This window comes from Taurulus bubalis (assembly GCF_910589615.1).
Source record: "Taurulus bubalis genome assembly, chromosome: 8".
Classification (NCBI taxonomy): domain Eukaryota; kingdom Metazoa; phylum Chordata; class Actinopteri; order Perciformes; family Cottidae; genus Taurulus; species Taurulus bubalis.
In genome coordinates this window covers 23,619,068-23,631,261 of record NC_136596.1, presented here as the reverse complement: position 1 = coordinate 23,631,261, position 12,194 = coordinate 23,619,068, and the positions used below count along the sequence as shown (strand labels likewise).

The window sequence follows — 12,194 nt, the reverse complement described above, 5'->3', positions numbered from 1 at the left end:
GGCAATGAGCCAACCTGTGCCGTGACAAGCGTTTGCAGGATGAAGCCATACGTTGTTATGTTTTACTCATTTAGCGGCCGGCTAGGTAGCATACTAACTCCACCAGGCTTTCATGCTGCGTTGGTGACAGAAACCACACAAAGCTGTCCCTCATCTGTGCTTTCCTACGCCGTGACAAGAGTGTGTGAATGAGGAATTAGGTTGTTTAATTTGACTAATTTAGCAGCGGATTAGTTAGCTAGGTTAGCTTTCATGCTACACTGGTAACATAATTTGATAGATTAAGGTAGGGTGACCAGACATGTCCTCTTTTCGAGACCTAAAAAATGCGTCCGGCAGGGATTCCAAAAATGTCCGGGATTTTGCCTCGTTGGCTATTTGTGTTTCTCTGGGTCTTTCACAAACTAGTTATTACGCCCTTACAAGTTTTGGAAATGGTATCTCCCTTACGTTCCACCTTCTTGCGCAAGCTCTGACTGTAGAGAGAACCGTCATTGGTCGACCGATCTCAGTGTTGCCAGATGCACGATAATTATCCCCCAAAGAGGACCATTTTGAGCCTTTGGTACGATACTTCGCCATCTCCAATCTGGCAAAAAAGATTTGTTTTACATTTGCACTTTGCAATTTTGTTAAAGTTCAATAAACAGATGTTCATATAGTCATTTGTGTCATTTCATTTGTGACATTTGTATGCATTCACATATATTCATGTGTGGCATGCTATACACTACTGACGTTTTATCTCGTCATCTTTTTTTCTTCTACTGGCTTTTTAATGGCAGAAAGCCCTGAACGGAAATTTCTTATGCGCTTTGCTGATTAAGGGATGTTTACAGTGTTCCATGAGCAGTGTGCTGTTACGCAATCACTATAGAAAGAAAAAAAAACGTGCACACTTTTTCTTTTGTACGGAAAATCGGTGAGATTTTATTTGCCCTGGGCTATGAGTTACAACCACAAAGACACTGTGCAAAGAAAGCAAAGATTAAGTCACACTTATGGAGAGTCGGCAAAGCACATGTTACTCCAAAGAAAAGATGTACTGTATATCTGCATGTGCACAGTATATTGCCAGAAGAGTTCATGCTACAAATGATATAAACCAATAAAACGAGGGCTCAAAACTAAAACAGAAACACAATCACCTCAATTCAAATAATTCATAAATCAGTACATTGTTTATAATAAACTGGTCTGCTCAATGTCATTCAAGTCAAATATTTTAATCCCACACACTTTCCTTTGTAATATGTTCTGTTGTTTACCGTCTTTAATAGTCCGTAAAAAGACTTCCTTTACAGTCGGTTTGCAAAATGGAGCAACATGTTTCCGGACGCTTTAAATAGCTACATTTAACTACGATCGATGCTGCTTTTATTGAACAACACAAGATGTTTCCCAGTTTGTCAATAAAAAAACCCAACATCTTTTCTGAGAGAGGAAGTGATTACAACAAAGTCAAAAACATCGGCTCTGACAGACGACAACTTGAACGCATTGGAGGAAAGGATACGTGAAACACATGGCCTTATCTAAATGATGTGCCTCCTACATAAAATATGGTTACATTGCTCTTAATAAAAGAGGTATTTAAAAAAAGAAAGAAGCATCCAGCATTTATGGCCACCTTAAAGAATCAAGCTACAATATATATATAGTGTGTGTGTGTGTATATATATATATATATATATATATATATATATATATATATATATATATATATATATAGACTTAAGAAAACGTTTACACTCTCAAAAATCATACAATGGCATGTTTGCTAAGCCCCGCCCCTCATGGTTATTGTTTCTACTCCTGTCAAGCGTCCTATTCTCGTAGTTTATTGAAAATTGTAGCAGTTTACTGTCGAAATGACATAATGGGTATCATTTATTTATTGTATTTTTTACTCAGCTGACTAACGTTAGCTTCATGAGCTGGTGGAAAAGTCAGATCCCAGCTGACTCGTTTCAAATCGAGAATCTTGTAAACAGAGTTTTTTACGATGTGATGTCATGCTAGGAGACAGATGCTAAAGCTAGCATGTGCCAGGCAAAAAGAATCCATCGTCACCAGTGATGATGATGATGATGATCCATTTAGAAGACATGCTTATAATGGGGCATGAATAGTCAATACAATATCAAAAGATGTATAACTGATATAAAAAGTTATGATACCGGTATTTGTAATGTTTCGATTATGCAACAGTTTGTTTTCCGTTTAACGTAATAAGAGAAAATACATTGAGAATGAGCACTAATCAGTGACTAAAATAAAAGAAGTGCCGAGCTATGGTTGCTCGGCTATGATTGGACAATTGCTGGTTGGGGGAGGGGCTTAGCGAACATTCAATTTATTTCACATTTGGCACTGAAACAAGGTGAAATGGTGAACCCAAAAATTAAAAACTGGACTGATTGCCTTTTACCTTTTTCCAAATTATATATCCGTTTGTTTTTATTACACTTTTCTTTCTAACAATTTTGATATGTCATTTTCTAAAAGTGCAAGCAAGCGGTACAAATCAAGCAAAAGCACGAATAGCGTGACCAAATCTTTTTTGTCTTCCTTTTTTTTTTTTTCATACAGAATTTAAATCAGCTTTTAAAGCACAGAGTTAAAAAATATACTAAAAAAACTGTCTTAAAAACAGGAATATAAGCAGATTGGTATTGCTGTAGCTTATTGATTATACGTAATACATTTCTAAGCTGGTAGGAGAAGGTGCGACAAAACACATCACAGATCGACGAATGAAGTAAAAACGAATGAAAGTACAGAATATGAACCTGAACAACGGTGGTGGAAGATACTGTCCTTTTTGTTTAGAAGTGCGATAAGCGATGTCCTCTTGTCCTCAGTCATCGTCGCTCTTGTCTGACTGATCCTGCGGAAAGAAAAGAGATAAAAGGCATTAAGAGAGGAGGCGGTTCAAAGCCCGACAAAGAGGAGCGAGGAGGTTTATTGTCTGTCGAGAGGCTGAATACATCAGCACCCTGAAATAGAAGAAGAAAAAGAAGAAATTATCCTTTATTAATCCCCTTGGGGAAATTGGTCTGCATTTTACCCATCCTTAGTAGTTTAAGAGCAGTGGGCTGCCGTGAGGCGTCCAGGGAGCAAGTGAGGATTCAGTTTCTTGGTCAAGGACACTTCAACATGCCAACTATGGGACTAGGGATCGAACCGGCTACCTTGTGGTTTCAGAACGACTGAAGGTGACGAAGAGGAGCTGCGAGGACGTTTTTAAAAAGACCCCTTGGTGGAAGGAGGCCAAAAAAGAAATAAAAAAACATTGAAGCCGTTCGGGAGACGTTTCTTTGAACACACGGCACCCGGTGCCTGAAGTACAGCTGCCCTTGTGCTCACAGATCAACGTGACGCTTTGTCACACACTGGTGAAGGCCTTCACTTTGGCGGAGCCGTTTACATTAACCTCAAACCCTGTAGTTCAGTATCACTGGAGGCACGAATAACAAAAAAAAAAAATCCAACTTATATATTGATCTAAATGTAATTGGCGGGGAAACAATGAGCGCAGCGGCGACACTTTAACCAGCGTTTCGTTGCTTCGTCAGCGTGAACACGGCATGAGATGTGCAGCGCCGACGACTGCTTCACTGCAACTGCTGTGCACACGGCATTAGAACAGTAAAAAGAAAACTTAATACAACGCCAATGGAACACCTGGTGTGATATCTTGAAATAAGATTTAAAAGAGAAGAAAAGAGATATCCAATCTAGCTGGGAAAAGTCATCTTGAGCAGGAAGTGTTTTCACTTCACAAGAAATTCAAGAGACATTTTTTTTTAACTAAATAAAGTCCCTATATCTCCCGATCGTGTGATACATTGAGTAGTAAATAGACAAAATATCCACATTTTTATCATAGTTTTTGGTATTGCATCAGCACGAGTCCCAGCATCTCCCCGACTCTCTGCAGTCATCAACGGTGTGAAGGATAAATGTTGCGAGTCACACGTTTGATGGAGATCAGCAGGTTTGATAAGTAACATGTGACATCCTTTATCTCGTCTCCCTGCAGCTATCATCACAGACTTTGCATCGATGCAAAGACCGGACCGATACTCACACTCACACACACACACACACACGCACACACACACACACACACACACACACACAAACCATTTGGTGAATGAAGGAATAAAGGAAGAGTATAATAATACGATAAATTGCTTTGATCAGATGGATTTCAAACCTCTGATGTGTGGGAGGAGACAAAGAGGATCTATTAGCTGTTAATTATATCCAAATGAGGGCTAAGTGGTGGTTGCCATGGCTTTAATTTCTCCGTTACTGGTTTCATTGTGCTGGCGGCAAATTAGATGGCTGTCGGTCGGGTATGAAGAGTGGAGTAAACACAAAAGAAGGTGCGTAATGCGGTTAAATAGAGTCATGACAGAGTTGTCTTCATAATAGAATATTTAATGATGTACAACCCAAAAGCTCAATTAATTCAACTATATTGTAGATTCACCAAATGGATTTAATTATTTTTTTCGCCTCGTGATTCCAACCAGCTGAGATCATTCTGTGCTGCATGTTGCATGATGTTGTTCTTCTAGTTCTCGGAGAGTGTTTTTGTACGTTTGGGTTGAATGTTTAACGAAAAAAAGGGTGAGGACTGATTTGAAACATGAAATACTTATTTTTTTTTATATAAATTTGGTAAGAAATGTCAACATTAACACCACCATCGCTGTGTTTAAGTAGCTTAAAAAATTAAAATTAAAAAATAGTTATAATAAATAATAAAATACTTTATTATTTATACATAAATAATTGATTTGTCTAACTTATAGAAGAGCTTTTGGACCGATGAATTGATTGATGACTACAACAATCCAGAGATGCAGCCCTAGTGGTGGGGTTTTCAGTCGATGTGGTTCCTGCAGGTACTTTCCTGTGTGAAAAGGATGAAAACATCTGGATCTAAACTCACATGCTTCAAACTGAAACTTCATTACTTCCTGAGGGGGGGGGGGACCAATGAGTGGTCTTTTAGAGCTGTGGAGGCGAAAATAACTAAACTTATTTGATGGTTGCAATTATCTTTTTTTCTTCCATATGAATGCATTTCTCTTTAAAATCTGCCGAGTTTAAAATAATCAGCTTTGCCTTTTGCGGAGGAAAAGTTCCCAGAGCTTTTTTTTGTTGCCGTTTAGTTTTTCCATTCACAGACGTTCTAACAAGTGGGACGACCTACGTTGTCATCCAGGTCGTCGTCGCTGTCGTCGTCGCTCACCACCGGCTTGGCCTTCCCTCGGCTTTGCCTCTTCTTGCCCTTGTCGTGGCCGCGCGCCTCCTTGCTCAGCTTGATCTTCACCCGCACGGACTTGGCTGAATGAATGCAGCACAAGAGTCAATTTAAGTCCTCTGTGCAACTGTTTGTTATCACTTTATTTACTATTCTTAAGCTTCTACCAACATTTAGGCATTGTTTTAAAGTCAATACTTAATAAAAAAACATGTGGATAACTTGACCTTGAGCTCTGGGGAATGGTGGTTCATTTCCTTACTCTGTATCGGCTCAACAAGGTCTCAGTCTTTTTCAATGTTTATTAATATAGAACGGTGAGATATGCGAAGGACAGACAGAGAATCCTTTCTTAAGATATTGTGATTATATTTTTCTTCTCTGCTACAGATTAAAGTCAACAGCAGTCCATGCTGCTGCCCGATGGAAAATGATATCTCAAACCAGAACGGCGTTCACATTGTAGAAGTGTTTAAGTGTTTGTTCATATTCACTTCCAACAAACGGTGTGTCCTACCCTCGGTCTCCGATTCATCCTCGTCATCGTCCTCCTCCTCGCTCTCGTCTTCACTCTCTTCATCCTTGGCGATCTTCTGTCTGGCACTTTTGAACACAGACTGAAGGACAATGGAGTCCTCGTAAATCTGTGGGTGAGAAAGAAAGAAGAAAAAAAGACGGGATAATGTAAACAGTTCCCAGAACAGCATGAAGGACAGGTAGTACTGAGAATACGGACAAAGAAGGCAAAGAAGAAGAAGAAGAAGAAGAAGAAGAGACTGCACATTAATGGAGGGCGAAATTGGAAGAGAGTAGAAGTGGTGGGTTTGGTACCATTCATTATAAACTGATACCTACAGGAACATTTGACTCCAGGGAGATGCCATTCAAAATGTATAAATCAAATAAAGACTATTTCCTGTATGAAACAGTTGTCAGTGTTTTTGCCTCTGTCTCCATGTAAAATATAAAAAGCATGAAGGACAAATCCTCCAAAACAAAATAATAGAACAGAAGAAGAGTTTATGGGTGACAAACCCTGTGAGCTTAGAATTTGGGACTTAAATCCCTTGAAAGGAGGGCTTCAAAGAAGCTTTTCAATCAACGACCTAATTGTTTCGTCAGAAAAAAGAAAGAAAAAAAAAAGTAAAAAGGCCCATTATCGCCATCATAAGTTCACAGAATCCCAAGTCCTTTGTGTGTCTTGTTCTCTCAAACAAATGAAAAAAAAAAAAAGTTAATATGCACTTGTATAAAAATAGTCTTTGTATGAGAAAAACTGGAACCAGAGTACAATTGTGGGTATTTATTTTGTACTTTTTACATCTGCCAGGAATCTGGATCCCTCTGATCTCCTGTTTTCCATCTTTCATCCTTAATGTTTCGAGTGAGTATAATTTGCAACGGGCCGCCTTCTCCATGCTTCCACTGGTTACCCCGCGTTTAACGCCACATTGCTTTGAATTGTGGGTAATTCACTTGGGCAAAGTCTGCAGACTCACGGAAAATGGTTCCTGCACACGTTTTTTTAAACCAATGAGAGGAACTGCGGTTCCACACTGACCTGGGACCCCTCCAGGTTGAAGGTCTGAGCGTTGTGGCACAGCAGCATCACGTCCCGCTCCAGGTCGCCGACGCCTCGGTATTTATGGTTCCTCACGCGATCCTGTTCAAATAAAAACACACTCATCTCTCTCAGGTCTGTGCGCTCTCAACGGTTGTGATACCCAAGGTCTTCCCTTCCTTTCAAAAGGCTATTATCTAACTCGGGCTGCACCTACTCATCAATATAATGCAATCGGTTAGTCTGTTGATAATTAACCAGAGTAATAGTTTAAAATGTACATTTTTGAGAGTTGACATAAACTGTTTTTGTTGAAAAAATGTAAATTATTGAGCTTAATTTCACAGAAGAGAAGCACCAATGTTTTGCCTCTGCCCTTTGACCCCGCTGCTACCTGCTGGGTGATGGTTAACGCACCTTGATCTTCTTGAAGTCCACGGGCTTCCTGATCAGCTCGTAATACTCCGGCAGCTCCTTTCTGGACGGCAACTGGACGAAGACCTCGCTCAGCTGTCTGCCTGCCCTGGAACCACAAGAGTCATCTCACGTCACGCAGGTGGAGTTTTCAAGAGGGTCAGTGAGAAAGTGTCTTTATTATAAATCTGCAGGAAGGATCTTCAGCTGTCATCATCATCATCATCATCAATACTGAACAAGTTTCTCCAAACCGTCTTCTGTAGGTAAGAATGGATAATGAGGATGATCTTCATACAACCCCACTTCAAAAAACACCCAAACCATCTCGTTACCGAGAGGTGGAACAAACAGACGGGACCTTTAGCCCCGCCCCCCCACCCGTAGAACACGCACACCCCACCAACAGCAGTGGAACCTGAAGACTGTAGTTTACTGTTAATCACCTTTAGGTCAACAAATAATAACTGACTCTGGTGTACACTGATCGAAAAGTCAATTACATTTTATAATATCTTATAATATTAATATTTTTTTGTGCTGCATGAACACTTGAAGGCATTCCCGCCTACAAATAAAAATAGATGTATATTTGGACTACAGGCTCTTAAAAAAAAAAAAAGAAGAGATATCTCCCTGAAGAAATTTTTCTATTTGTATTTTTTTTTTTTACTGCATATTTTGTCTCTTGACTTTTTCACTGCACCAAAAAAACTGAACCCTTCTACTATTTTCGTGTCGTTTTGCATCCACAATGTGTGGTTTTGCTGATCGGCACAGAAAGTGAGCCCTTTTAGTAATATATACACTATGCAATATAATATACAAGTAATACGAGTGACTTTGGTGTTTTTAAAGAGTTCGTTTGGATTCACCAAAGACTCACAATAACACTAACTAACTAATCAAGGAAACGGTTAGTGACGGCGTGTCGGTAAAACCACCGATGGTTTTACGCTCTGTAGTCGTAGGCACACTTCGATCCGTCTCACGAGACCCGCCGCCTCGCTCCACTGAAGAGATGCCGAGTTTATTAAGTCGTAGAAATTGCCACAGAGATTGAGATGCTCTGGGACGAACTACCCATCGACTGGGAGAGGAAAGAATTATACTCTATAGTCTGGAAAGGCAGAAAGTAGAAGTTTCCTAGTAGAAGTCAGCCAGTGCATGTTTGTGTGACTATTACAGAGACACATATTCATTTTTCTTTTTAAAGCAGACTTAACAGAACAGACCACATTGATACACTGGCGCATTAACTGACAGAAGGAATATGAGGATGTTTATCAAAGTGTGACTTCACGTCTGTTCACTTTCACCCTGCAGGCCAGAGAGAGGAAATCTCATCTTTCCGTTAGAAGACAACAGCGTGGCCTATTTTACTAGCCTCACGCAGACGGAGGTGCATTTTTTTTGGGGACTCAAAAGTAAAGTAAAGACTATTTTTCACCTGTTTTTTACAGTACGAGTGTGTTCCGACCAAACCGAAGCTTCTACAGTCGGTCCACGTGCTGATATTCAGGTGCACGCAGGCTGGCTGCATTAAAACTAAACGATTTGTTGCAACGTTAAATAAATCTTTTAATAAATATCTGGGAACTGAGAGCGGAATTTCAGAAAGTAAATACACGTAACATGAAGTCGGTCGTTGTTTTTCCACAAGCCGCTCAGACGGTAAACGTGAGGCTTTAATGGAGATCTATGAAAAGGGCTTCAAAGGCTTGTGGCTTATTTCTTTTAATTAAAAGGTCTCCGTTTGTCGTCAAAGTGTCTGATAACAACACCACCCAGAGACGTCTGTTAAAACTGGGCTTCAATGAGTTTTTTTCCTCTTTATTTTAACATTTGAGCACTTTTTTTTGCAAAAGTGCTTGAATTTTTGTATTTATCTTTTACATATATTTTAGTGCTATCTGCAAGTTTACATGCGAGTTGCAGCTCGTCCACACACCTTCCTCCGGCCTGAAGGGGTTGCGACTCCTCTTCACTTCATATTTTAGTCCACCAGTCTCTACACATCTCTGAATCACAGCAAACCCATCCGTTCCGTTCTGCTTTGTAGATAAATGTGCTCACCCGTCTCTGTAGTTGATGACCGTGTCGATGATGGTGTTCATCTGCTTGGTGAGTTTGGGCGGGTTGGGGGAGTGTTTGTCAGCCGGTGGGCGCCCACGCTTCTTCTTGGCCTTGGAGCCCCCGTCGTCTCTGCTCGAAGGTTCTTTGTCCGGACGTCTCTTGCGTTTGCGCTTTTTCAGCCGGATCTCCTCCTCCATCTCTTCCAGGTTCCCATCCTCAACGGCCTGCAGTCGAAAAAGAGGGTTAAGACGGAGTTAGTGCTCCATCGCGTCGAGCCTTTGTAGACGGGCTTCATAGCATTTCTGCAGCCGAGCCTCTTTGACCTCCAGTTGTTTGTGCCACAACGCCTGAGCCACAGTTAATGAAATGTATCCGCCTGAGAAGTCTCTCTAGGGGAGACTGTCACTGTGTGTTTGGTGTGAGGGACCGTGTGCCACTCACCCGTTTACATTAAATGTAACTGGTTACTGCAATAACCGTAACACTTGAGTATTTTCAATTTAAACTACTTTATACTACTCCAATACCCATTGGAGGCAAATATTAATATTGATTTGACAGCTTTAGTTACATTGCATATCTAAATTAATAAATGATATACTATTACAGGCAAGCAAATGTCCCATTGCTAAAAAAACTGTTGAAGAACAGCTGTTCACGGAGTTATTGAGCCTTTAACAAAATAAATACTATGTATTTGAGATTTATTTTTGTTAAACATTTACCTCTTCGGTAGCAACAAATGGGATTCAGACTGAGAGCCACAGACAAGGTAGGGAACTCATATTTCATATTTAGAAAAATGAAATGTCATATATATGTATATGTATGTCTGAGTGTGTATATGGCATTCATATATAGACTTTACCCGCAACCACTGTTTTTCAGTCATTGCGTCACTGTAGTCCACGTCCCGACGACAGCGCGACCCTCGGCCGAACATCTTCTCCTCCTCCTCCTCGTACGTGAGCCGCTCCACCTCCGCTTCGTCTCTGATGATCCAAGAAGGCAACTCGTCGTCCTCCATGAGACGAGGCTTTCGCTTTGGGTTCCTGGCGTCCTCCCGCCGTCGGTCCATGTCCATACGCTGCGGAGGAGAAAGAACACATTCGGTCAGCAGATGGATTATGTCACATTATCTCATCTCTAAATTACTGCTGGACGGATATCTTTATTTTTTTACATTCCAAGCTTCTGTTGAGGTTTTCCAATTAAGCTTTGAAAGTTTGTTGTCATATTTAATGGCCCTGACAAAAACAATGACAAAATAAATACAAATTGTTGTTTGTGCTGATGCCGTTAGATTACTGCTAGACCGCCGTTGTTAAAGTCTATGCCTCGACTGTGTGTGGAGAGCAAACTGCTTTTTGAATGTTGATTTTAAATACGTGCTGGATGAAAGCACAAAAGATGTCCGTCTGTTTTCGTTTTTTTTTTAATTTTTAACTTCAGCTGGCGTTCAGCAGACTTGTGGTCTCAACAAGAGGCAGAACAACTGCCAGGTTTTGTGTTTCCTGTAAACCTGCGTTCACTGTGGGTGACATTGTCAGTGTGACCCCTGTATTAATGGCAATTAAGTCATTTACGATGCAAGGAGAAGCCTCTGGGGAACAGTTCCTGCTGAATCTGAACGTTCCTGAACAAATAAGGATATTTAACCCGACTAATGGTCTCGAAGTGATAGACAACATGTACTTATTTTGGGGGGTGTGGATGTAGGAGAACCAGCTGTCAGCTTCTCCTCTTAAAGACCGGTCATTACAAAGTTTCACTCTGCAAAATATAAATGTGGATTAGACTAAAAAAACTAAAAATGTGCTTTTCTTACCATGAAGAGCTCAAATTCATCTTCATTGCGCGCTATCATCTGGTTGAGGGTTTCGTCATCGGGTATCTCATCTTCTTCCTGGAGTTACATCAAAACATTAAAAAAAAAACTGATTTTTACAGTTTCAGCAAAACAGCTCAAAACCAAATCGCTCAAGGACGGCATACTGATTTCATCAAATACCAATTAAAAAGCTGAGATTGCAGAGAAAAACATGCAATATTATAAGTGAAGTCTCGCTGATCGTATCTAAAGAGCTGTCTCTGCAGTAACTCAATCAAAAGCAGCATGCATAATTGAACTTCAGGAGAGAAAAAAAAAATCCATTTAATGCCTCATATTTTTTTATATAGACATATCTGATCAAGCACAGATTCGCGCCGCACCTCATTCTGCTCCTCGGTCTCCAAAATGGCCTGGAGGAAGGCTTGGCGCTCGTGGCTCGAAGACTTCTGGTCGAACATGCCCGCCTGGATGACCTTCTGGTCCACGTTGAGCTTGTATTTGGCAGCCGCCAAGATTTTCTCCTCCACGCTGTTGACGGTGCAGAGACGGAGCACGCGCACCTCGTTCTGCTGACCGATGCGGTGAGCCCGGTCCTGAGCCTGCAGGTCCTGGAGTCGGCAAAATAGAGAGGGATCGCGTCAGTTGTCAAAAGAAGAGTTAAAGGGTACAGGTTATAACATAAACCGGTGGATGTACCTGGTGCGGGTTCCAGTCGCTGTCAAAGATGACGACGGTGTCTGCGACCTGCAGGTTGAGGCCGAGGCCACCGGCTCTGGTGCTGAGCAGGAAGATGAAGTCCTTCGATCCCGGCTCATTAAACTTCTTCAGCAGCAGTGCTCGGTCGTCAGCCTTGGTGGTTCCTGAAACAAATTAAGTCAACTTGTAAAAAAAAACTAAAAAAAAACCTTCTTCTCGTACTTCAGATGGAAGGCTAATTGGAAAGTCGAAATGTCTTCAGCGTATTTCATTTATGTCTCAATCTCTAGTTTCAAGTCTTCTTCAATACAGCATGATGTTCATTTAGTAAA

General features: G+C 40.9%; 1 protein-coding gene across 1 annotated transcript in view; it reads right to left on the bottom strand.

Annotated features, from left to right (window-relative positions):
• Positions 1-1,772: 1,772 nt before the first annotated feature.
• Positions 1,773-12,194, bottom strand: part of smarca2 (SWI/SNF related BAF chromatin remodeling complex subunit ATPase 2) — a 42,859-nt gene continuing 32,437 nt past the window's right edge. Inside the window, exons 25-34 of the mRNA XM_079222736.1 lie at positions 11,863-12,026; positions 11,547-11,774; positions 11,161-11,238; positions 10,201-10,419; positions 9,333-9,556; positions 7,260-7,365; positions 6,843-6,944; positions 5,799-5,925; positions 5,231-5,364; positions 1,773-2,890 (exon numbers count right to left, since the gene is read on the bottom strand). Coding sequence (XP_079078862.1) covers positions 2,861-2,890; positions 5,231-5,364; positions 5,799-5,925; positions 6,843-6,944; positions 7,260-7,365; positions 9,333-9,556; positions 10,201-10,419; positions 11,161-11,238; positions 11,547-11,774; positions 11,863-12,026 — 1,412 coding nt within the window. The 3' untranslated portion in view covers positions 1,773-2,860. The remainder of the gene's footprint in view (positions 2,891-5,230; positions 5,365-5,798; positions 5,926-6,842; positions 6,945-7,259; positions 7,366-9,332; positions 9,557-10,200; positions 10,420-11,160; positions 11,239-11,546; positions 11,775-11,862; positions 12,027-12,194) is intronic.